The following is a 26520-nucleotide window of genomic DNA, read 5'->3' as shown; positions in this document are numbered from 1 at the left end:
ACAGACATGAAACCAGGACACCCGGTGACCCGCCTCCTTCGTCCAGACCCCACCTCCCACCACTCCACCATTTTATTTTATGAAACCAGACTTCACTATGGAGATTCAAGCCAGAGATGCCCAGAACCACAAACATCCGATGCTTGGTCCTCAGCTGGTGATGCTCCTGTGAGGCAGCATGGAATCTTTGGGAGGCGGGGCCTCATTGGAGGAAATGGATTACGGGAGGCGTTACCCAAAGATAGGGGCTACCTGGCTTCCAGCCCAAGCTCCCTCTGCTTCCTCGTGGGCAGGAACTCTGTAATAATCAACAGCTGCCTCTCACTCTTGCTGCCTTAGGCCAAGTGAGTCCTTCCGCCCACTATGATGGCTCCAGCCAAATATATCTTTTCTCCTTCAGCTCCCTCCCATGGTCACTCTGGATCCACATGGACAGTCTCACTGGATTGCCAATGTCACACTAACCTGTTTATTCCTCTCAATTTCCCTTCAAAGTAGGTCCTTCATCATCCTGTCTTATGTAAGGGGAGACTGAGGCACAGAGCACAATGTGGGGACACTGAACTCAGCCACCCATCCTTGATCCTGGTTCTTGAGGCTACCTCACTCAGCATCCACAAAGCTTCTGCCTCCCTCCTCCAGTTGGGCCCATAATCCAAACTCTCCAGCCTTGAGGAAGCTTCCTCCCTGAAGTTCCTTCTGCCTCGGTTTCTCCCTGTTGAGCAAGGGGAACGTCATCCTGCCTCTTCCCTGCCCTGAGAACCTTCCACACACTCCTAGAGCAGGTCCCCATCAGTGTGAAACGGATACACCCTTTAGGAGAGCGGTTCCCAAAATTCCCATGCTCTCCCATGAGCAGACGCTTGGAGTCCCAGAGATGCACAGGATAGCTAAGTGCCATCGCAGTTAGAAAACACAGGCTACAGGCTCACCTCTGGGCGAATCTTACACGCCGTGGGTGTGGATGTGACTGAGGGAATCTGCATTTCACCAACCTGCGCATCCACAAGTGGGTTCTGCCACTGTCATCCCCAGCTTGGGCTTAGAGAAAGAGGGGTGGATAGCTGGGGAATCTAGGTGTGATGTGTTGTTTTGCCAAATCACCTGGAAAGTGAGTCTCAATGAGAGGTTGTCTAGATTAGAATGGCCTGTGGACATTGTCCCCGTTAGTGGGATGACTCATGCCACTGTGGGTGGCACCCTTCCCTAGGCAAGGGGCTTCTCAGCTGGAGAAATTGAGTTGAAGGCTAGCATGCATGTGTTAATCCAAGGCCTTCTGCTCTTGACTGTGGATGTGATTGAAACGGCTGCTTCAAGTTCATGCTGGCTTGACTCCCCCACAATGATGGACTGTGACCTGGACTTGTAAACCAAATAAGTCTTTTCTCCCTTAAGTTGCTTTTAGCAGGGGGAAACTCAGCCTCAGAAAACAAGGCTAAGACACTGGGTCCCTCGGATTCCTTTCCCACCGCCGATGTCACAAAGCCAACCATTTCCATGGATTTTGCTTCAGATCATCCTTTGTACGTGTGACAAGGACTCCCTATGCAGCCCAAGCCAGCCACGAACTCCTGGTGATCCTCCTGCCCTAACCTCCCAAAGACTAGGATCATAAGAATGTGACATAAATGAACCTACTTCAGATTACCTAGATGCCCATGTGTGGGTGCCCCTACAGGCAAGCTCACTGGCTGGAAACTGGGCCTGGGTGCATCTGTGAATGTGTACCAGCCTTATTGCAGATTGTGCTAATGTGACCTGTGATCCCCACGAGGATCACTCAGTGTCCCCATTTGATGGCAGACTTCCTTCTACTCTCAGAAGAAGAGAGGGCCATGAGCAAGCTGGCTTCCTGTGAACCCCTCCTTCAACCTCAAGTTTGATTCACGCTCCCTCCCCCAACCCCCGGCAATTCCCTCTGGACTCATCGTATATGCCTTCAGGAAGTGGGAGCAACCCCCATTTTAAAGGGGAGAAAATCGCAACAAGGGAAGTTGAAATAGCCCCTGTTCCAGACAGCTGGCCACACGTGAAGGTGGCTGAGCGAGGGGGCCCAGATGGCCATCTCAGACTCAACCCGTCAGTGAGTGACCTCTGAAGAAACAAACCCAAAGGCAGCTTCATCTGAGGCTGATCCCATGCATCAGTTAGAGCAGTGGTTCTCAGCCTTCCTAATGCTGCGACCCTTGAATCACCTCATGTTGTGGTGACCCCCAACCATAAAATTATTTTTGTTGCTACTTCATAACTGTCATTTTGCTACTGTGATGAATCATGATGTAGAATACCTGATATTTCTGATGGTCTTAAGTGACCCCTATGAAAGAGTCCTTCGACCCCCAAGGGGATCGTGACATACAGGTCAAGAACTAGAGGGACACACACACACTGCCCCTCAGCCTTCCTGATCCTGGAAAACCCTGGATCATTCTATGTCATTTTCACTTTGTCCCAGGTAGCATCTACATAATTACTTCCTATTTCTCTTTAAAACTGGCTGGCTTCACATTACCTTCCCTAGGGAGAGAGCGATACATCCGCTCCTGCAATGAAAACCAAAGCAGCCTCCCTTTCCATAAAGAGAAGAAAACCCTAAAATAAGTCTGATGAGAACGGAACAATGCTACTGAATTCCAGCCAGATGCTGCAGCCTGCCAAGGGCTCGCAGCCTGGGCCGTGAGTTCCTGTTGTTCCCAACACAATAAAGCAACAGATGAGATTCACAGGTGGCTGTGGGGCACCATAGACCATCTCCCTGAAGCACCTGGGATGGAAGGCACATGAACCCTAGTGACCAAAGACAGGCACCTGTCCTCAGTAACTCACCCCCATTTGTACTCTGGGTACCACCTAAACTCCACGTCCCCCAGCTGGCGCTTCCCCAGGTGTGAGGGCACGCTGGCTTGCAGACGGGTGTAGAGCCAATGTCACTGAGGAACCTGGTAACTTTGGGGAGGAAAGCTGAACTAACAAAACCAGCCCTCATTGGAACGTGGAGGTGATTCTGCGTGTGTACTAGGTCACACCCAACCAGGCTGCGGCTTCCTTTGAGTGCCTCTCCGGTCACCATGGCAACATGAAGCGGCTGAAGCACAGTCAGTCAAACTTCCTACTGAGTGTCTCAGTGTGATGTGAGCTCCTTCAAGACCACAGCAGGCACCAGAACAAGCCACCTGGGCTGATGGTTATGTAACCTCACACACACCTGCGTCCTGCTTCCTTTTCTCCTGCGACAACGCAGGTTCTTTTAGGCTCAAAAGCAGAGGAGGGCGTGGCTCTGTTCCTGGCTGTAATTAACTCCAAAAGCATGGTTTCTTTCACAATGATATGAACCTCTGTGCAATCGCCTAGGGGGTCTCTGAGGAGATTGACACTGGATCCTGAGGCTGGTAATAAGGTGGGGTATGAGCTCTTCTGACCCCTGGAAAGCTCAGTCCCCCATCTGTGTGTGTGTGTGTGTGTGTGTGTGTGTGTGTGTGTGTGTGTGTGTGTGTGTGTGTGTGTCCATCTCTCTTTGTATGTCTATCTGTCTCTGCCTATGTCTCTCTGTATGTGTATCCCTCTCTCTCAGTCTCTGTCTCTGTCTCTCTCTCTCTCTCTCTCTCTCTCTCTCTCTCTCTCTCTCTCCCATTGGCCTGGAAATTGAAGAATAAGCATGATGATGACTAGTCCTGGTTGTCAATACATCTGGAATCAACGAAAACCCGAACTGCTGGGCTAGACCTCCAAAATCCTAGGAGGAATTTTCTTGGTCAGATTTCTTGAAGCAGGAAGACCCACTCTACACCTGGGCTGGACCTGCTTGCGGCAGCTGAGCTGCCAGGCCACGGAGGCAGGAAACTTTGCTCTTTGCCTGCTCGCCCTCACTCTCACTGGCAGACGCCTCTGTCCTGTGGCTGTAGTAGGTGTGAAATCCAACTTCTTCTACATTCCAACATGGACTGAAGACCAGCAGCTCTCTAGGAATCCCTCGAAGACCAGCAGCACTCTAGGAATCCCTCCCATGACTCCAGCACCAGACTGGGACAGCTGAGACATCCAGCCTCGTGGCCTACCAGATTTGCAGCCTTTAGTCAGAAGACAGCCATTGTTGGACTGCCCAGACAGCATCCCGTGGGTCACTCTGATAAATCCTTTTAATATACATGTTCATCCTGTCATTTCTGCCCCTTCAGAGAACCCTGACTAATTCAGAGGAGACCCTGGCTGACCAGTGAGTCCCACATAGCCTTCCAGCTCTGCCTCCCCAGTGCTGGGATTACAATCTCACACCACCATGCCTGGTTTTGTTTTGTTTTATTTTTTTTTTTATTTTTTGCATGGGTTCTGGGGATGGAACTCAGGTCCCCTTGTTTGCAAGGCAAGAAATTTACCCGCTAAACCCTCTTCTAAGCCCACCTAGCATTTGAGTGAGTCCTGTGCGTTCAAATGAGCCAGGACTGGATATTCAATGGAGCCAACCAAGACTGCATATTCAAAGGAGCGATCCAGTACTGTGCATTCAAATGAGCATCCTCTCGACCACAGGTTGGCCCCAAGCGTGAGGCTGATTCTCACACTAATTTCTCACCCACATTTATACACAGACATGGATTTTTTTTTAATCTCAGCTCAACTATTCCAGTACATTGTGTCTTATCTAGAAGCCACAAAATTTCCATAACAGCAGAAATTTACACACAGATGGCAAATAAATAAAGCTCGCCTGTGGCTTGGTCTGTGGTTCTCATGGTCAGCGGGTTCTATTAGGGCTTTATGAACTTGCTCAGCGACGGAACGTCCTATCTGATCTCACAGATTGCTGCCGTGCAAGCCAGCCCAGCTCCAAAATGAAATTAATTCCCGACAGTTCTTCTGCAATGTGAAGGCACCAAAATTGAGTTTCTTCTGCATGCAATGCCAGAAATATTTCTCATTTCTCATTCAAACCACAAATGGCTCTCTCTCTCTCTCTCTCTCTCTCTCTCTCTCTCTCTCTCTCTCTCTCTGTCTCCTATCCATTTTCCTTAATACCATACAGTTGCAATTAGCCTATGGGGCACAGACTGATCAGTAACAGAGATTACCACATGGAAGTCAGTCCAAGCAAGAAAGAAGTGGGGGGGCAGTGTCTACAATGAGGCTGAGCTGGGAAGGCCAATTGCACCCCAGAGCATCCCCCAGAGCTCGCATGCTGCCTCTGCAAGTCGAACCCTGGGGCAAGGAGCACCGAGAACTCAAGGGCTCACATCGTTATTCTCTACACCAGCCGCCTTCTGTGTCTACACAGGGAAGGCCGCGTTCGTGAGTAAGCCGGGTTTAGGCCTGCCCTGTGCGCGCTTGTGAGAATCTAGATGGGCCGCCGGATTGACTCCACCCAGGAGAATTTTAACGGGGAAGTCACCTGGCCAAGAGGAACAAGCCCCTGGTGAGAGAGTGCCAGGGTGCTGGGAGGTCTGGGCTCACCTTGCCAGCATAGTCTCAAGGCCCCCATTGTCCAAAGGGACTCCCTAAACAGGAAGCCCAGAGCAAGACACCCACATGCTGTCCATCTACTGAGCATGGCTGCAACGCATCAGGCCGTGAAGGGAGCTGCAAGCATCCACTCTTGAAAGCTCAGTGTAATGATGGAGAGGACAGGTTTAGAGAGGGTGGTTTAAATCAAAACAAAAGAAAGTGTCGGGGGAGACGGGAACAGCAAACGTTTCACTGATGAAGCCGTCTCCCCAGCCTCACATTCTTGTCTTTAATATACCTGTGTGGTCCTCGTCTCTCGCTTAAGGTCCTCCTTCCATTTGGACTCACCTCCTTTGCCCTCCCTCAAATTCTTCCTACCCCTCAGGGCCTAGCTAGTTGACCTGTGGTGTGTGTATACACACACACACACACACACACACACACACACACACACACACACACACACATCCAACACAGGCTGACTTCTACTCTGGCTTCAATAATCATTCAGTGGAGAGGTCAAAAAAAAAAAAAAAAAAACCACCTGCTTTTGTAAATATGTTTTATTGCAACCCAGCCCCTCATCCTGGATGCTTCCGGGCCACAGCAACAGAGCTGAGAAATCATCAAGAGAGACAAAAGACGGAGTCACCACTGAGCACTTTCCAGAATGTCTCCCAAGCCCCAGCTGTCATCTCAGGTGAGTCTCGTATGAGGGTCTCAAGGCACTGGATTCTGGGCCTGCAGAACTCTCAGTACTGGGCCAACCCCACCATCCTTGCACTGAAATATGACAGAACTCCAGAGTAACCCACAGTGACAGAGAGCTGTCCCCAGAAGGGCCCCAGATGCCCGAGAGTGCATCTGGGAAGGTCTGATACTGTCAGCACATACCTAAGGCAGGGCCCCCCTAACTCCCCTTTCTAAAGCATTCCCTGAACCATAAACACGTATCTCTTATAGCCCACAAATGTCTCTCTCAAGGACCCAAGAGCCATTTCTTTGAAATAGAATCCTCCGGAAAGACAGGGCTCTGTTTCCCAGGCTCTGGGGATGGCAGACCTCTAACTCAGTCCCAGCCAGCCAGCAGATGAAACTGGTACCTCATCCACACTGCCAACCCCCAGCCCACCGTCACTCTACTTCAGTTATCTGCTCTACCCTCCCTCTCTCTAAAACCGCCCCGACTCCCATGGGAATAGAGGTCAGCTCTTTGCTGTTGGTAACTAGTGAATTAAACCTACCCTCACCACCTTAACTAGAACCAAACACACGAACCTCTGAGAAACACTGGACAGCGATTGAGTGACCAGCTCCACCCTAGTAGCCGGCAGTTCGGGGTTCACCAAGAGCCAACCCCACCCCCCATCGGATAACTACTTACCGAAGCGTGAACCGTTCTGCCACGGAGCCACTGGCCAGAGAAACCAAAAAGGTCGCCGTGTCCCCTTCCCGGATGAGGTTCAGAGGAACGGAGAGGGCGACGTTGTCGTCGAGGCTCACCAAGGACCACCGCAGGTCGTCCTGGGTAGGGTAGACCACCACACTGCCGATCCTCTCCCGGGCAGGGAGCACCGGCTGAGGTTCCTCCTGTTCTGAGTGGATGTTGTTTTCCCACTTGCCCTCCTCCTCCAGCGGGCACTGACCAGCCTCATTGGCTGGATAAAGAGCAAAGAAGAGTTCCATGGCCGTGCCACCCAGGATCGCCGGGATCTCCTCCTCGGGTTCCAGGTCCAGACCCGAGCTGAACCACTCAGGCAACAGCTCCAGCTCCGCCACGCACAGCCCAGGGGCTCCTTGCAGCCGGCAGCTGGCCGCCACCTCCCTGGCCTCTGGGAAAGCAAACATCTTAACGCAGGGGAGATCATCCCCAGGGTCATTGTCGTCCCAGCCCATGCCAGTGACATAGAACAGCGTCTGCACTTTGGGTCTGTTGGAAAAGATGGAGCTGTCGAGGATGTGGGATTTGAGCCTCCAGTTGAAAGGGAACCTCTCCATATTTCCAAAAGGGGTGGGGGTGAGCAGGAAGTCCCAGGGCACCGTCTTCTCCGCAGAGAAGGGGCCGTAGCTGGCGTTGATGGTGGGAGGGCTCTGGGCTCGGTGGATGAAGAGTGTGGCGGACCGGGCCTGCAGGCTGGCGTTGCGCATGAGGTCCTGGTTGGCCTCCTTGAGGAAGAACGCCTCCTCTGCATCAGAGACGTGGAAGCTGGCTGGGAGATAGGCAGGCAGCGAAGAGAACCTCTGCAGACTGTCTGCCACGCCTCGACCCGTGCTCTCTGCACAAGAAAAGGAAAGCCCGGTCAGAGTCAAGGTCCGTTCTGATACGTGAGGAAATGAACCGACATAACCATCCCCACCCACCATCCCAGCAAGGTGCACCATGGCCACGCAGCCTTCTCATCACAGAAAAAGTTAAAGAGGCCTAAGAATCTCCCAGCAAAGCCCAGTATAGAAGGCAAAGTAGACCAACTGCCCAAAAATCCAACAGTCCTGGAGGTAAACAGCTGCCTTTCCAGAGGAGAAATGTTGACTCTTCCCATGCAAGGGAGTCAAGCATAGGGAATGATGAGAAGCCCAGGACTCCACTTGGTTTGGGTTATACACACCCCGCTCTTCTAACGATGCATTCATGCATTCGGCAACTGCTTACTGTGCACACAACCCTCTCTGAACAGTGCACCCAGCAACCTTGGTCCCCTACCTACTTGGGCTACACTTACTCTCTGAATAACAGGCTTCTCCCCCCATAACAACGATCAAACTTAGACAGTTCCTATTCAAATATCTTCCCAATACATCCAGGTATGAAGAATGGAAAGGTCAAGCTGGCCTGAACCGGTTTGGAGTACATACACAGTAAACCAAAATTGTGTCCCCAAGTAAATTTGGAGAAAGACCTCCCCCTCCCCTGAGGTACCACCTTATGCTTATGTACAACTAGGGGTACATCAAACCAGATGCATCATGGGAAAGGACATGCACACACAATTAAACCTCTATTCTTTTTTGAATGTTGTGTGTGATTCTATGTGCCATAACACACACATGTGGAGGTCATAGTATGACATGCAGGGGTTGTGTGTTGTGTGTGATTGTATGTGCCATGGTGCACACAGGTGGAGGTCAAAGGACGACATACAGGGGTTGGTTCTCTCACCATATGGGTCCTGGGATTTGAACTCAGGACATTTAAGCTTAGCAGGAAGTATCTTTACCCACTGAACCATCTCGCCAGCTCTAAACCTCTCCTCTTTACATGTTGCCCAGTCTCAGGCATTCTGTTATAGAAACTGAAGCAGATTATCATATATGAAGATTTATATATACATGTGTGTATACATGTACTTACATCTGTGTGTCTTTGTAACCCAACAAAGTTTTTTTTTGCTATTTAGTATTTTCAACATGTTACAATAACCAAATATCATTCATTAAAACACGTAACCCACACACAGAAACAGACTGTGTGTGTGTACTATGTGTTGTATGTGTGAGTGCATGTGTGTATGTGTGTGGTGTGTGCGCATATATGTGTGTTTATAGTATATGTGTATGTAGGTACGTATGTGTATGCATATGTGTTTGTGGTGTATAGGTGTGTGTGTGTTATCTAGGCTCCACACAGGAGTGAAAACATGACATTTGTCTTTCCAAGTCTAGATTACTTCACCAGATAAAATTTAAATTAGAATTTGCTTGAGTATGCTGATTTGGGGGGGGTGGGATGGGCTCTCCAAACAGAAAATTAAATCCCAGGTGAATTTTCTGATGGAATAGCTCACCATTGGACCACAGTGATGAGGAAAAGGTGACCCTCTTTGGAGGGACTATGAGGGCACCTGGCCCTCCTGTGGTTCCGGTTGTGTCTTCTCCTAAAATGTAGGCAATGTCCAGAGCAGGGTTTAAATTCTAACTTCTTTAGAAATGCAGAAAAAAGAAGTCAAAATAAGCATACACTTTCACATGCTCCACCTTCTTTGTGCTTTGGTTTATTCCTTTATCTTTCATGTGGTTATGCTACATCGCTCAAAAAACGGATTCACGAGGAACCTAAGGCTGTTCCTTCTCTTCATTTTAGGCGAAGCCTCCGTCTTATCAGACACATCCCTATGAGGCCTCACTCCTGTCCCACCATCAATCAAGCAAACTGTGACATAAATTTTGTCTCACCGCCTCTATGGACAGCCATAGACATCCACAGCTGAGGCCACATCCTCTCCTCCAACCAGCTAGTAACCAAGCATGCTACCTTGATTTAGGGGCATTTATGAAGCCCTGAGGCTGTCCTGGGAAGCTAACATCCCTCCCTCTGTCATAGAGAAGCGCCATTCTTTTTCCCATCTGCAGGCAGACCTGAGCCCGGGCGTGGACTATGACACAAGGCCCTGTTTGGTCTGCTGTTTTCTTAGAGAGCTGATTGCCACTGGAAGGCAGGATCCAGGCACTGAGAGCAGGAAAGGAGGAAGGTTTCGGGGGGTCAGCAGGAAGGACCGTTCATCCTGGCCCCTTTCGGAGCCAAAAAGTGAAGCCCAGGTTAGACCAGGAAGATGCTGTAGTCCTGATGCTTGGAGGCAAAAGATGCAGGTGGCCCTGAGAAGGTCTCCAAGAGAGCTCAGGCTGGGACAGAGGAGGGGATGAAGGAGCACGTGTAATGAAGCAGTTCACGGGGCCCTGGGAGACCCAAAGAGAGTGGCTGCATGTCACCGCTGTGCTTGCCTACCAACACCTTCTGAACATGCGCCTTGGTCACGACTAGTAGGACCTGAAACCTTGAACCCCAAAGACAGACTTGCGTAAAGCTGCAACGAGCCACAGACCTGGAAAATAGTCTCCAGCAATACCATCGTCAGCCCTATCTAGGAAATAACTCACCAGCTGTGTGGCTGAGGGTCACCTGCCTGGACAGAGGTGCAGGGTGCTGCTGCAGCTGAGTCTCTTTCTCCAATTCCCACAAGCAGCATGGGCATGGAGACAGCATGGGCATGGAAACCCAGGCACAGAAAGCTTTCTCTCTGGGGGCCCAGACTGGCAGGTCTTTCCAAACCACCAGTAAGACAAACTCCTCACCAGTATGTCCAACTGTGGCCCTCACCATCTGCTGGTAACCCACTGGCACCTGAGTGGCCTGGGTGTAGCTACACTTGTACAAGTCTCAGGGTCATAAAGACAGGACCGAGAGTGAGGTCTTTGTGAGTGCCAACATTAATTCAGGGAGGCAGGAAACACAGTCTCTGAGGCCAGATTTTCTTTTCTCTTTTCCCAAAAGGATTCAAATTAACATCAGTAGGAAGAAGAACCACTCTGAAGGTTCAAGGACATGACTGAGCACTGAGTGAGCACCATGTGTATACTCATAAAGTGAACAGTCAGAGGCAGAGACAGACAGTCTTGTGAGCCAGTCTTGAAACAGAAGCCAGCTTGGCCACTGAGTATTAGAGGTGAGTGACTATTATAGCAACAAAAACAAGATAAAATATAGAAGACTAAGGACAAAGGAAAACAAAAATGCCATCACCATCATCATCACCATTACCATAATCACCAATAGCGTCATCACGATCATTATCACCATCATCACCATCAATGCCATTATCACTTCATCATCATCATCATCATCATCATCACCAGTATCACTACCATCATCACCATCATCATTACCATCACCATCATCATCATCACCACCATTATTACCATCACATCATCATCATCATCATCACCACCATCATCATCATCACCACCATTATTACCATCACATCATCATCATCATCATTACCACCATCATCACTATCACCATCAATGCCATTATCACTTCATCATCATCATCATCACCACCACCATTATTACCAACACTATTAGCATCACCATCATCATCATCATCACTATCATCACCATCATTACCATCACCATCAACATCATCATCACCATCATTACCATCACCATTATCATCATCATCACCACCATTACCTACACCATCACCATCAACATCATGACCACCATCATTACCATCACCATCAACATCATCATCACCACCATCATTACCATCACCATCATCATCACCCTCAAGAAGCTACACAGTTCACTGAGACTCATACAGACAGTAAATGCCCAGCGTGGATCTAACCAAGCAGTCAAGCTTCAGCCAGAGTCTTGCCACTAATCGCTCTTGGGCTGCCGGCAAGTAACTCCACCAGCCGATTGCACACTGAGCTGACTCAGGTGATAATAAACCCAGCTCGTAAAGTCCACACTGTCCATGACACGAAAGCAAGAAGCTCAGTTCTTCCCATGGGACCTGGAGGGATAGTACAGCACTCACACAGTGCCCTGATTAGACTGAACTGTCCCCATGTGGTCCTCCATGCAAGACAGGACTGCCACAGCAAAGAACAGTCCAAGGGAAGTAACTCCACAGAGGACAAGGTCATCGACCTTTCTGTCACCATGGCTCCCCAGTACTCCAAAATATAATGTGAGTTCACCTCCACTCTCACCCTGTATGGTGGTTTGAGGAATGGCCCCCACAGACTCATGTGTTTGAACGCGTGGCCCATAAGGAGTGGCACTATTAGGAGGTGTGGTCTTGTTGGAGTAGGTGTGGCCTTGTTAGAGGAAGTGTATCACTGTGGGGGTGGGCTTTGAGGTCTCAGAAGCTCAAGCCAGTTCTTTTCCTGATACCTGTGGATCAAAATGTACAACTCTCAGCTCCTCCAGCACCATGTCTGCCCGCATGCGGCCATGTCCTGCCAAGATGATAACAGACTAAACCTCTGAACTGTAGGCCAGCCCCAATTAAATGTTTTTCTTTATAAGAGTTGTCGTGGGCATAGGGTCTCTTCACAGCCATAGAAACCCTAAGACACCCTGTTTCTGTGGATGGTAGCGTGAACATAGATGTGTGCACACGAGTCCACCTCCATATTTAATTCTTGAGTCCGGCTGAAATTTCTCTCCATGAAAAAAATGTACAGTAAGAATCCAACAGAAGTTGAAAACTGGTGTGCCCTGGATTCAGCCAGTGGATGAGCTGATTTGACTTTAAGCTTGCAGAGGTTTTATCTGTTTGTTTGACAGTCCCATACATTTATATAATGAATTTCGGTCACTTTAACACACACTTGCTTCCCCTCTCTCTCACCCCCTCCCTTTCCCTTCTCAACAAGTCCCCCCTTACTTGCATGACTTCTTTCTGGGTGTGGCCCTCTGAGTCACATTAGTTTCTTGACTGGGGGTGGGTAGGAGGCAACTTACCTCTCCCTGGGGGACTTTTGGCAATTAATGGTTGTTGGAGGAAGGGGTGTCATCTGACCAGGAGCCAGTGGTTTGTGTGTATGTTAGTTGCATGTTCCCTTTCAGGAAGCACACACACCCTCCACAGCTCCCCACCCCACCACCAGCCACTAACACCCACCCACTCTTATCACTTATTCCTGGCATGATCCTGGACCCTGGAAACTATTCTGCTAAATAACCATCTTCTCTAAGCCATGCTTTCCCATTTCTCCTGGTCCCTGGAACTCTGGTGCTTGACATCTGTATCTCTATTACGTTTCTGCTCATGCTTTATGCCCAAAGTGCACTTAGAACCTTCATGCTGTAGCCACACACCTGCTGATGCTTTGCAATGGGAATCAGCGTGTGTTTCCAGCATAGCTTAATATAAACAAGTTCCATTACGTTGGCTCAAGTTGACTCTCAACTTGACAGGATCTAGAACCAGCAAGGAGACAAACCTCTGGCATGCCTGTGAGGGATTATCCTGATTAGGTTGAATGAGGTAGACGAACCATGCTTAATGTAGGTGGCACCATCCCATGGGCCGGGGTCTGGGATGGACTAAAGGGGCAGAAAGTGAGCTGAGCGCCAGCATTCATCTCCCTCTGCTTCCTGACTGTGGGTGCCACGGGACCAGCTGTGTCACGCTCCTGCCGCCAGGACCTTCATGCCATTAGAGATTCTGCTCCTCAAACAGTGAGCCAAGTAAGCCCTTTCTCCCTAAAGTTGCCTTTACCACAGTGTTTTATCACAGGCCTTGGAAAGGTAACCAATACAATCATACGCCGCAAGTTCCAAACCCCAAGGTCCCCAGGATGTGGCTGTATTTGGAGAAAGTCTTCGACGAGACAATTCAGTGTAAATGAGGCCACCCGAATGAATCCTAACTCAACATGACTGTTGTCCTTATGAAAAGAAAGAGAAGGAATCAGAGTACATACAAACACAGAGGACCCCGGAAGACACGGGGTGACAGCTGCCACCTGTAAGCCAGGGAGAGATGCCCCAAAAGAAGCTGGACCTGCTGACATCATGACCTAAGACTTCCAGTCCCGGCTGTGAGAAAACTATTGTCACGGTTTCCTGCTCTGCGGCACTTTGTTCTGGCTACCACAGCAAAGCGTGGTTAGCTCATCTGGCTATCTTTGACATCTTCCAACCTGACATCGAATTATTCATTCAACTTTCTCATCTCAGTGCCCAAACAGACTCTCATTAGCAGGGCTGAGGCTCCAGGTGTATGCCCCAAGGTGCTTCTCAGCCTTTTGTATTCTATATAGATAATTTTCAAGTTCTCCAGAATGAACATGTGTTGCTTATTCAATCGAAGAAATATTGACACTCTGCCTTTACAAAACAAAGATACGGAGTTCAATTTAAAGTGGCAGACTGATCGCATGCGTTCCATGGCATCTCCGTAGAGCCTGGGCAGGAACAAAAGCATCAAAGTAGCAAAAGGAACACACCCATCAGCAGGAGAGATGGAGGGGGCATGCTTGCGGATAAGATGAGGTGGGGTGTCTGGATGAGTGGGGACGTCTGCCGAGTATAAGTGAGGAGTCATCTTTGATGGAGTCGATGCACCACTAGAAGCTTCTACAGCACCTAAAGATGAGCCCTTGGGGTGGCTGACCCTCTCACTGCCAACTAGACAGGATTTGGAATTACCTAGAAGACACGTTTCTGGGTGTGTCACGGGGGTGTCTCAAGAGAGGTTTATCCAAGGAGGGAAAAGCCACTCTGAGTGTGGGTGGCGCCTTCGCATGCACTGGAGTCCTGGACCGAATAAAAAGGCAGGCCAGGAAGATGGCTCAACAGATTCGGACACTAGCCTGACAACCCTGGAAACTCAAGATTGATCTCTAGAACCCATTATTTTGAAAGGGGGTCTGGGGGCTGGAGAGATGACTCAGAGGTTAAGAGCACTGGCTGCTCTTCCAAAGGTTCTGAGTTCAATTCCCAGCAACCACATGGAGGCTCACAACCATCTGTAATGAGATCTGGTACCCTCCTCTGGCCTGCAGGCATATTATATACATAATAAATAAATAAATAAATAAATAAATAAATAAATAAATAAATAAATAAATAAATAAATAAATAAATGTATTTTGAAAAAAAAAGAAAGAAAGGGGGTCTGGAGGGGTGGCTCAGCAGTTAAGAGCACTGGCTGCTCTTCTAGAGGACCCAGGTTCATGGATTCAATTCCCAGCATCCATAAGGCAGCTCACAACCATCTTTGACTCCAGTTCCAGGGGATTCAGCACCCTCACACAGACATGCAGGCAGGCAAAACACCAATGCACATAAAATAAAAATAAATAATTAATAAATAAGTAAATCTTTAAAAAAAGAAAAAAAAGCCATATGTGGTGGCATACATCTATAATCCTAGCACTCTTAGGGAGAGATGGTGGCAGAGACAGGGAGAATCATCTAGGCGCTCAAGGGACACCTGGCCTGAATATGCAGCCCAGTGGTTAAAAACAGCCAGAGAGGCCCTGACTTAACAAGGTAGAAGGTGAGAACCAGCTCCTGAAAACTGTCCTCTGACCCCCACACGTGGGCCGTGGCATGCACACATCACCCCCTCCATCCACGGTTATTTAATTAATTAAAAAGTTGAGCGTGAGCTGAGCCCCGGCATCCATGTCTCTCTGCCTCCTGACCATAGACACAACGTGACCAGCTAGCTTGAGCTCCCCCACCATGCCTTCCCCTCCATATTGGACTGTGCACCCTCAGACTGTGAACCCAAAACAAGCCCTTCCTGCCAATAGCTGCCCCCGCCCTTTATTTTTGCCACAGCAATAAGAAAGTAAATAACACACCAGCTAGCGCGTCATCAGCGGCTCCTTGACGTTTGGACAGCTGTGGCCCTACTCCTAGCGAGAACTCAAACCACAGGGCTCCTACTTAACGTAAACAGCTGCCTCTAGTCAGGAGGAAATCAAGACGGATGAGAAAAAGCAGAGGGGCTGTTAAGCCCACGTGAAAGATTTCCACGGGGTAGCAGATGCAGAAAGGGCCTCATTAAATGGATGCTATAGCTCTCATCCTGACAGTAATTCTGACCTCCTAGAGACACCGTCAGCTGCTACACAGTAGGATGTTCTCAGGACCTCATCCTAATTTCCATTTATATTTATTCTAAATTGGGCACCTTGGAGATGTTTAAGGAAGAGAGAGACACTGGCTAAATGATCCTGACAGCCCTGCTGCCCTCTGATTAGAGAGCAGATGAGGCCCACAGGGGGCGGAGAGGTTCCTAGGCAGGAGGCCCCGTACTGCCTGTCACCTACATTTATATACTAAGACAGTCCCCCCCCCCACCCGTGGCAATTCGGTGTCCCTTCCTCCCACCCACCAGCCATGAGGGGGCCAAGTAAAGCCACTTGCCACCACCATGCAAGTCTGTGGGGAGTGTCACACGGAGAGACACTTAATTTTCTCACTAACTGAAACAAGGCTTCATTTGTTCATTACTGAAATAAAAACTGATTATTCGGGGGCTGGAAAGTGGTTATTTGGGGGCTACTATTTGGGGGCTCAGTGGTTAAGAGCACGGGCTACTCTTGTAGAGGACCCAGGTTCCATTCCTAGCTCCCACATGGTGGTTCACAACTGTTCCAGGGGAATCCAATGCCCTCTTCTGGCCTCCATGGGTACTGCATGCACATGGTGCAGATAAATTCACACAGGCACACATATATGTACACATAAAAATAATAAGTATATAAATCTGTAAATTTTTAAGTGGTTTTTAAGGGTATGTATGTCTCTTTCAAAGTTCTTGTTACACAAGCATGAGGACCCAAGTTTCAGCCCTCAACACCCATATAAAAAGCCATGTATAATGGCTCACACCTATAATCCTAGCCACCAGGAGGCAGAAGTAGGAGGATCTCCAAGTTCAGTTAGAGACTCTATCTCAAAAACAAGCTGGTTAGTGATGGAGGAAGAGGCCTAAAGTTGACCTCTGACCTCTACATGCATATACACACATCACACACAAAATGATTCTTTTCCATTTCTTATTTATCTCATATGTGCCTATATGTGCGTACACATATGTGCCACGGCATATGAGTGGCAGTCAGAGGACAGCTTCTTCTACCATGCATGTTCTGGAGATCGAACTCAAGCCATTAGGCTTAGTGGCAAGGCCCCTTACCCGCTGAGCAACCTCACCAGCCCCACGAAATGATTCCTTCACATTGCATAGGTCTCCACAGAGCTAGAACTAAAGTCAGTCAAAGCTGGCTTCCGGTTTCAGGTCCAGCTGGATTCAGCATTCACCATATCATCTCCCCACTTGTTCACCAGAGTCCTCAAATGGCTCAGTGGGTACATGGACTGTGGTGGGTGTGTTGAATGGGCTGGTTGGCCGATCCAATGACAGATGCACACAGACCAAGGTCTCTTACTCATCCTGCTGAGGAGAGAGGCAACCTCCGATAATAACCAACCGACTCTGGCTGAAAATAAGATTATTAAAGATGGCAAAACTGACACCCAAGGGCCCCTTCCTTCCAGCCCTTCTGGACTGGACAGGAAGCTGAAGGAGGCACTATGGGTAGGATTGAGCTTCTGGCTCGGTGTGTGAGCAACAATTTCTTGTGCTTGACGCCATCTATTTTGTGGTCATTTGGCACAAGAGGCTCAAAAAAAAAAAATAGACACATAACCTACGCCTAAACAACAAGTCACACTTGGCAGCTGGTTCAGAGACCCAAAGCCATTCACAGGACCAATTTCAAAGGCACTCTACTGTTTTCCAAAACAGGAAGTAAGCAGGGGAGGGGAGCCAAGTGAAGCCACTGCCTCTCCCTGCGGAAGCTGTGGCAGAGCCTTGCAGGATTTCTTTCTTTTTTTTAAGATTTATTTATTTTATATATAGTATTCTGTCTGCATGTGTCCTTGCAGGCCCGAAGAGGGCACCAGATCTCATTACAGGTGGTTGTGAGCCACCATGTGGGTGCTGGGAATTGAACTCAGGACATCTGGAAGAGCAGCCAGTGCTCTTAACCGCTGAGCCATCTCTCCAGCCCCCCTCCCTTGCAGGATTTCTACAGGGTGGCATTTCAACCATGGGACCTTGGGGTCTTCACCACCTTGACGGTCTAGTGGACTAACATTTCTAAGTGCTCAGAGACTCTCCTCATAGGGTCTCACTGTCTCCCTGGATGTAGACAGCCTGGCCTCAAATTTTTGCACAGATCCTCCTGCCTCTGCCTCCTGAATGCTGGAATTAAAGCCATGCACCACCATGTTCAGATCCACCCTGCTGCAGAGGGACTTCCAGTCAGAAAGAGAAGACAAACGTGTTTTTTAAAAAAACTGGGCCGGGCGGTGGTGGCGCACGCCTTTAATCCCAGCACTCGGGAGGCAGAGCCAGGCGGATCTCTGTGAGTTCGAGGCCAGCTTGGGCTACCAAGTGAGTCCCAGGAAAGGCGCAAAACTACACAGAGAAACCCTGTCTCGAAAAACCAAAAAAAAAAAAAAAAAAAAAAAAAAACTGGGGGCTGGGTACGGTGGCACACACCTTTAATCCCAGCACTCAGAAGGCAGAGGCAGGCAGATCTTTGTGAATTCAAAGCTAGCCTGGTCTACAGAGCAAGTTCCAGGACAGCCAGGGTTACACAGAGAAACCCTGTCTCGAAAGACCAAAAAACAGAATTTGTGTGTGTGTGTGAGAGAGTACAATGAAATACAATGTACCATTAAGAGGCTGGTATCACTCTGAAGATTGCCAGGTCTCCGAAAAGGTGGGTGCAGCGCTGGCTGGAGTTGATGCAACGTGGACATTTAGTAGCCAATGAATACGATTTGGTGCCAGTAGCCAGTGAGATGACTCAGTAGGTAAAGGTGCTTGGGGCGTTGGGACTCACACGGTAGGAAAGAACTGATTCCTGCAAGTTATCCTCTGACCTCTACTTACACATCGTGGCATACATGCCCTGATATACACAAGGAAATAAATAAACACATAAATGCAAAGCACAGCAGTCATGGTAACAGTACAGTAATTAACAACTAGGGATTGTTGCAGACCTACTGTGTGCCGGCGGCTGTTCTAACTGCACTAACGCGGTCCATGTGTACTCTAAATGCACTGAGTCTCATGCATGCAGTCTTTGCACAACCCTACAAAATACCTGTATTATTTCCAAATTACTAGTACCAATATATGACTGTCACGTGAATTGGTAATATATTCCTAGCTATTTATAGAGGTCGAAGTGAAAGCGCAGAGATGTCAAGAAACTAGTCTTAGGTCACACAGCAGGGGAAGGGCGGAGCCAGCCCCCTTATAGCTGGTTCCAGATCCTAACCAAAGCAAAGAGAGGCTCGACAGACGCCTTTAACTAGTCTTATGACCTCGAAGTCTGTGGGATAAGAACCTGTGAGGAGGGCAAGGAATGGACACAGAGACGCCAGCGGGAGCCACATCATAAGTAAAGCCACTCACTGTGAAGAATCCTAGCGGAAGGAAAAATACACCCCCGAAAGCCTGCAGTCCCTTTTCCGGTAACGTCATCCAGATTGGATTGTGTGTACAGCCATGAGCTGGGAAGGAGGCGGACTTGCAGCACCAAGCAGGTGCAGGCCACAGGGGCAGCCCTGGCTGCCTGTCCTTGGCTGCCCCGACCGGGCTCACAGGACAATACCGCCACCTGCTGGCCTCAACTGTCAACACAGAGTAAAGCAGGTGCTGGGCCTGGCTTTGGAGAGAATAAAGGACTTCGGGGTTGTGGGGCTCTTGCCACATTGTGTGGCTGCCCTCGCACAGAAAGACTCTGTACATGGCACAGCAGACCTAGGAGTCCAGTCTCTGCGAGTCCCCAAAATCACAACTTGGTGGGCTTCAGGCAAAAAGGGGGTCACCACCCCCAGACTAGGAGGAAGGGATCAGCAAACAGTAACACAGGGCAGTTCTCTGCCCTGAAGACTAAAAACTTCACTCAGTGGGGGGGAAATACCCATGCCCCACATCCCTGACTTGGAGACATGCCTGCATCTGCCACCAAACACAGGGCCTTCTGGCGTACTGAAGGCATGGGCGTACTCAGGGTAACAGTCACAGACAGCAGCCATGACAGGGATGGTGGCCTTAAAGGTCACCGTACCTGATTTCCTCTGTCCATACCTCTCACCCCCAAGAAGTCACAGGACAGAGCAGGAGGCATGTGTCTGCCCATCACAGTTCTCAGGAGAAACTCTGTCCGCTATGTCACAGATATCTGCCCTCTAAATCCCAACCCCAGACTGAAAATTGTCCCCTGGGTGCTAGATAGATGGCTTAGTGGCTAAGAGCACTGGCTGCTCTTCCAAAGGACCGGGTTTCGTTCCCAGCAACCACATGGCCACTCACAACCATCTGTTACTCCAGTTCTACGTGATCCGATGCCCTCTTCTGGTCTCTGTGGGAAATGCACACATGTGGCACACAGACATACACACAGGTAAAACCCCCACACACATAACATTAAATCTTTTTAAACTATTAAAAACTGTCCCTGAGCCGGGTGGTGGTGGCACACGCCTTTAATACCAGCACTCGGGAGGCAGAGGCAGGCGGATCTCTGTGAGTTCAAGGCCAGCCTGGACTACAGAGCAAGTTTCAGGAAAGGCGCAAAGCTACACAGAGAAACTCTGTCTCGAAAAACCAAAAAAATTAAAAATTAAAAAAAAATAAAAACTGTCCCTGATTCCCCTTTCATAGGCCACCTGAGTGCTGAGGGGCCCCAGGAGAAGGAAACCTTTAAGCTAGCACCAAAAGAGATAAGCATGGCCTGTGTGAGCAGCAGTGGGTGACTTCAGCCCCACCAGGGCTCTGATGGAGACAGAAGCCATGTACAACCTGAGCGGCATGGTGGTCATTTTCCAAAGACCCTGGAGCTGAGTCAGGAGCACAAGTCTTGACCCACATTCAGACTGACCCCTGGACTGACCTCCATGCCCCACAAAACAGCATCAAGCCAGTACCTACTACACAGTTGCCCCTACAACAGAACATCAGAGTGGGCTCCACTTGGGGCCCGTGCCATCTTTACTGAAAACGGGTCATCAAGGAGGGTGTGCAGCTTCTGCGGCCAAGTCTATAGTCCTAAAGTGGGCACCTCTGAGCCTGAGACCACTCAGTCAAGGCGAGAGAGAGACTCTCACCCCCACAACCCCAAGGCAGACAGCAGAGCATCCATGAGTCCTGTGATGTTCAAAGGCATGAGAAGAGGCCAGGCTCCAGACCCCACCGAGTCCTCCTCCTCTCAACTTAGGCGTCGAGAAAACCTATTGCCTCCTCCAGTATCTGTTTCTTTTCTCTCCCTTTGGGGAAATCTTGGTAATAAAGGGGACATGTCTCACACACACACATACACACACACACACACACACACACACACACACACACACACTCAGGATGTTTAAGGGACTTGAGACCTGGCAAGATGGTTCAGTGGGCAAAGGTGCTTGCTGCCAAGCCTGGAGATCTGAGTTCAATCCCCAGGCTCTGCACGGGAGGAGGCGAAAACCTACTCCTGGAAGTTGTCATCTGATTTTCATACTCGTGCGTGGTACAGATGTCACCACACACACACACACACACACACACACACACAATATGTAATAAAATTAAGAGACACAACAAGGGAGAGTGATGGGAACTACTCCCCACCCCACATGCAGGGCTGTCCTGTCTTACTGCCTGGCCTGGGGACATGGCACATGGCCACGTCTCCTTAGCCTAGCGGCTTCTCTGTTGTAAGGAGAACCCCAAGGCTTATGTGGGCAGGGTGCTAGCCCCGCTCTGGCCTCACATTTTTGCTATGCCCTCACCCATACGCTCCTGGAACGTGGGGGAAATGAGCAAGAGGCAGCTGTGTCCCCAGAATGCACCCACAGCACCCGGTGTGCCAGATAATAAATGTGGGATGGAGACCCAGGTTACAATGTGCGCCGTTGATTACCAGTACTCTCCGCTGAAATGACCTCAGAGAGCCCCATTTCATACTTCAAGCTGGTGCCATCCACCCAACAGGCACAGGGCAGGAACCGGCTCAGAGGAGTTCAGTCCAGAACCCCATTTGAGTTGAACCCCAAAACCAGCACACCTCCCTTTTCAAACTGATGAAGATCTGAAAACCCGGATGACTCCAGGTGGCATAGCTATGTGGATGTAATTTCATGCAGAGCCCCGGGAAGCAAACTCCATAACTTGACAATGACCACCTAAAATTAACATGTCTGGCCTTGGCGAGGGTTTTCCCACTTCTCAGGACTCTTCTTGTGAATTTACCACGTCCAGAAGTGAAAGGCTCCTTCTGGAAGGAACCTTGACATCATCAGCCACGGCGGTAAGAAGTGTCTAGAGGTGGGGGCGAGGGGACGCTCTGGTTCTAAGAGAGCTTTTGTAAACTGAGCCCAGCTCACCCTCCCAACTGCCTAAGAAAGGTATGGCCTATGGTCAGCACCTCTCCAACACTGGGAAGCTAAGAGTCACAGTGGTGTTAAGAAGAAAGGAAAGCAAGTTTTTTGCTGTTGTTGTTTCTTCTGTGTTAACTAAAGACCAGAGCAGCCATACATGTCACAGACCGGCCAGTCATGTGATGGATTGCACAGTCACGATGCTTGTTGGAGAAAGTGCTCAGACACATACTGCAGGCCAAGTGATAAGAACAATGTACAGAGGAGAATTACTGGCTACCGTATGTTAGTGCAAACCAAACTATATATAGAATATATGTGTGAATACGTGTGTGTGCGTGCATAGAAAATGCATTCATATGCTTTCCCATGTATAAAGTATCTCTAAACACATAGGGAAGGGGGCTAATATCGGCTGGCTTCCAGAAGATAAACACAGTGGCTAAGGCTCGATAGGGCTCGCTTTTCTTTATAATTACTTTTATAGTCTGAATTAGAACCATGTGCGTATATCATGGCTTTAAAGAGATTAACAGGCTTGCTGACATATGCTTGACAGACCGTAAGACGCACCCAGGTGGTCAGCACATGGGTGCCATCGCCACCGCCTAGCCTAGAATCCGGTCAGCCTCCAGCCTAGCTCCTCTCACCTGGTGTGATTAACTCTAAGTCCCTCTGTTCTAACTGTCCTTTCCGTTGCTGTGATAAAACACCCTGGTTTTTTAAAAGAAATCAGCTTAGGGGAGACAGGGTTTACGTTAGCTCACAGTTCCAGGTTACAGTCCATCAAAGCAGGGATGTCACCACGGCAAGAGCTTGAAGCTCCCGGTCACAAGACATCCACAGTCAAGAGCGGAGAAATCAATCCTGCCTGCTGCTTGCTTGCCCTTGGCTAGGTTTCTCCTCTCTTGTACTGTTCACGGCCCCCTGCCTAGGGAATGGTGCCTCCCATGATGGACCGGGTCTTCCTGCATTAATTAGCCATCAAGATAATCCCCCACAGACATTCCCTCAGGGCCAACCTGATCTAGATAACGCCTCATTAAGACTCTAAATGAGGTGAATCGAGGTTGTGTCTCGTTGGCAGTTAAAACTAGTGAACACACACACAACACATTTACAGGTTCGATGGGTGTGCCCAAGTGCGCTCATGACTTTGCCAACCAATATACAACTGTGTCATCTCCAGTTTGAGGTGATGGTGGACAGCACTCTCAGAAACATGTACACCCATGTTTTCATTTCTTTCAGGCAGATACAGTTAGAAGCAGAAGGGCCAGGTCCGACGGCAGAGGTACATTGCTAGAAACTGCCAACTGTTCTTAAAGCCACTTTACATTTTGCATCCCAACACCCACCAAAAGGAATGCCATTTGGCTGCATCCTTACCAACACTCAATATTACCACTGTTTTAGTCACTAGTTTCCCAGTGGTATGCTAACTTTTGGGTTGAATTTGTATTTCCCTAGTGACTAATGGCATGAGGATCCAAATGTAAACGTTTGATCAGTAACTATACTACAGACAGAAAAACCAGAATCTCCAGGTTCTCTCCCCAAAACCAGACAGCCCTGAGTCAGTATTCCATGCACAAAGTACTCCATGCATCTCCTCTCCTAGGCTCTTGATTCTTACTCTGCAAAGTGGTACAGCGTGGTTTTCTGAATGTCAGGGGGACCACCGGTGACAGCCCCAAAATCAGACTCATCACTCATTCCCAGCTGCGGTGGTTTGAATGAGAAATATCCCCCACAGGCTCACGTGTTCAAACACGTGGTCCCCAGCAGGTGGCGCTATTTGAGGAGGTTACGGAACCTTTAGGAGGTGAAGCCTTGCTGGAGGAAGTATGTCACTGGGGGTATACTTTGAGAGTTTATATCCTCACCCTACTTCCTGTTCTTTCTACTTCCTGTATGTAGTTGGAGATGAGATCTCCCAGTTTCCTGCTTTGGCTGCCATGCTTCCCTTGCCATGATGGACTCTTTCTCGCCATGATGGACTCTTTCTCGAACTGTAAGCCCCGGTAACCTCTTTCTTCTGTAAGCTGCCTTGGTCATGGCTTTTATCACGGCAGTGGAGGAGCACCCAGTCCAGGCAACTTAGACTTGTAACCGAAAGACTGTGCGTCTCTCCGCTCCTCTAGCCAAAGTGGGTATCCTCCACATCCCCAGGCTCCCTAGATATGTGCAAGACCTGGGTCCTGAAGATAAGTTCCATGGGGTCACAGCCGCAGCTCATGATGTATTTAAATGTATTCATCTCCATTTAAGTCACCCAAAGAGGCAGGGCTCCGCTGGCTACCCACTCCCAGGATCTCCACGGCAGACAAGGACAGGAAAGGGGGGCTCCAGCACTTTACCCAGTAAACAAACCTCCTCTTCTGACTCAGTTCCCCCCACCAACCCACCCCAGCCATCCCACTAGGCCCCTCTAATGCCCTCCACATCCCCCCCACACACAGGCCGGCTCCACCTGCTAAGGAAAGCCAACTGTCTCGAAGCTGGCTGGTAAAACTTATTAAAGCAATCCCCTGCCTGAACCCAGATTATTACAGCCACCCTTATGGTAGAATAAAAATTAATTTTCTCAGCTATAATAAGAACGATAAGAATGAATCACTTGGGACCAAATAAAGATTACAATTAGCGCCAACAGAATATATCGAAGTTTAACGTGGGCCGGCTGTGGATTTGCTCCGATTTTCTCTCCATTGCCCGGGAAGGCGTCTGCAGAGACTGGCCTCCCTCATGAGCCCTGTGGATACAGTGGCTGTGTGGGAGTTCCTGGGAGGGAAGGATGGGCTCAGAGGGCACAGAGGCCAAAGGCTCAGGGGGCACAGGGGCCTTGGGAGAGTTCAGGGAAGGGAGAGAAGGTGCTATTGAGAGCAATTCATGCTGTGGAGACAAGTGGCCTCTGTCAGGTCCCTGTGGACCTGTACGGTCACTGAGCCACTCAGCATAGGTGCCCCTCCTAGGAGCTGTACCCAGCTTCTCCTGAGGGACTTCCTCCTCTTCCTCCTTCTCCTCCTCCTCCTCCCCATCATCCCCCTCCTCCTCTCCCTCCTCCCCTTCCTTCTTTCCCTCCTTCCTTTCTTCCCCTCCTCTTCCCCTTTATCCCCCTCCTCCTCTCCCTCCTCCCCCTCCCTATTTCCCCCTCCCTTCTCTTCCCCCCCTCTTCCCCATCACCTCCTCCTCCTCTTCCTCCTCCCCTCCCCCCTTTCCCCCTCCCTCTCTTCCCCTCCTCCTCCCCTTCATCCCCCTCCTTCCCTTTTTCCTCCTACCCCTCCTCTCCCTCCTCCTCCTACCCTTCCTCCTCTTCCTCCCTCTCCTGCCCCCTCCTCCTCTCCCTCCTCCTCCTCCTCTTCCCCACATTCCAGATGAATCTCACTTCCCATATAGCTGGACAGAGATGCAGTGAGGCCAGTGACAACCCCTACCACTTCTGTCTGAAACACTCATCCAGGGCTGGGGAGATGGCTCCGTCTGTGCTAGCTACTTAAACAGAAGGACATGAGTTTGATCCTTGGGGGGGGGGGGGTCGGAGTGCAAGCTGGGCATGGCTGGTAACCCTAGTGCTGACAAATGGATCCCCGATGCTCACTGGCTGGCCAGCATAGACTAATGGCCAACTCACATAATCTAGAGAAACCCCACGGGAGCCTCTTAGGTAGAGGCCTGAGAGAGGCTGGGAAGCCCCAGGTGACCAAAAGCCGCTGTTTCCACCCGCAGCATGCCCCCCTGGGCCAGATGTGGCCACAAGGGCTGTGTGTACTGATCATAACCCTCTCGGCAGCTCTGGGTATAATTTGCATTTCTGCTGTATGTGGAAACTGAGGCATAGAGATGTTGTGCCATTCCCATGCTCACACAACAAAGCCAAGCATCGTCTAAATCTGAACCCAACTGGTCATGCTCCTGCCTCCACACTGCACTGTCCTCTTGGATATAGTTTCCCAACCACCCCTGGGGACTCCCTTTGGAAGTCCCCATGGGGAGAAGCTAGGCTTGCTGTGACCGGTGGATAACAATGGCTCCAGTGGTCACCTGAGTACGTGATCAGCTGGATAGGTGGGTGCAACTCCCCAAGCCCCTGACCTGTATATTCTGTCCTGTATATTCCCTGCCTCATTCCTGGAGTTGGTGAGTTCGCAACCCCAGGGAGAGCCTTCCTGAGCCAATCAATGCAAAGGACACTGGGGAGAGAACGCAAGCCACAGCCTTCAGGAAACCCACCCTTGGAACTATACCTAAGCAGCCTGTGAGGACAGCGAGGGAGGCGATCGGCACCCACCCTCACCCCTGCCCAGGCTCCCACGGGACACCAGCGTCCCAGCCTCACAGACAGTGATGCCAGCCAGAGCTGCCACGCACAAAGGAGACATTTCT

The 26520-nt window shown here is 49.8% G+C and overlaps 1 protein-coding gene across 2 annotated transcripts in view; it reads right to left on the bottom strand.

Annotated features, from left to right (window-relative positions):
• Positions 1-26520, bottom strand: part of Tmem132b (transmembrane protein 132B) — a 273939-nt gene that overhangs the window by 160810 nt on the left and 86609 nt on the right. For both annotated transcript variants that reach the window (XM_052755487.1, XM_052755486.1), the window contains one exon: positions 6821-7712. In XM_052755487.1, coding sequence (XP_052611447.1) covers positions 6821-7712 — 892 coding nt within the window. The remainder of the gene's footprint in view (positions 1-6820; positions 7713-26520) is intronic.

This window comes from Peromyscus californicus, unplaced genomic scaffold (genome assembly GCF_007827085.1).
Source record: "Peromyscus californicus insignis strain IS unplaced genomic scaffold, ASM782708v3 Scaffold_2__1_contigs__length_46816999, whole genome shotgun sequence".
Classification (NCBI taxonomy): Eukaryota; Metazoa; Chordata; class Mammalia; order Rodentia; family Cricetidae; genus Peromyscus; species Peromyscus californicus.
This window is presented reverse-complemented; position numbering and strand designations above follow the sequence as displayed.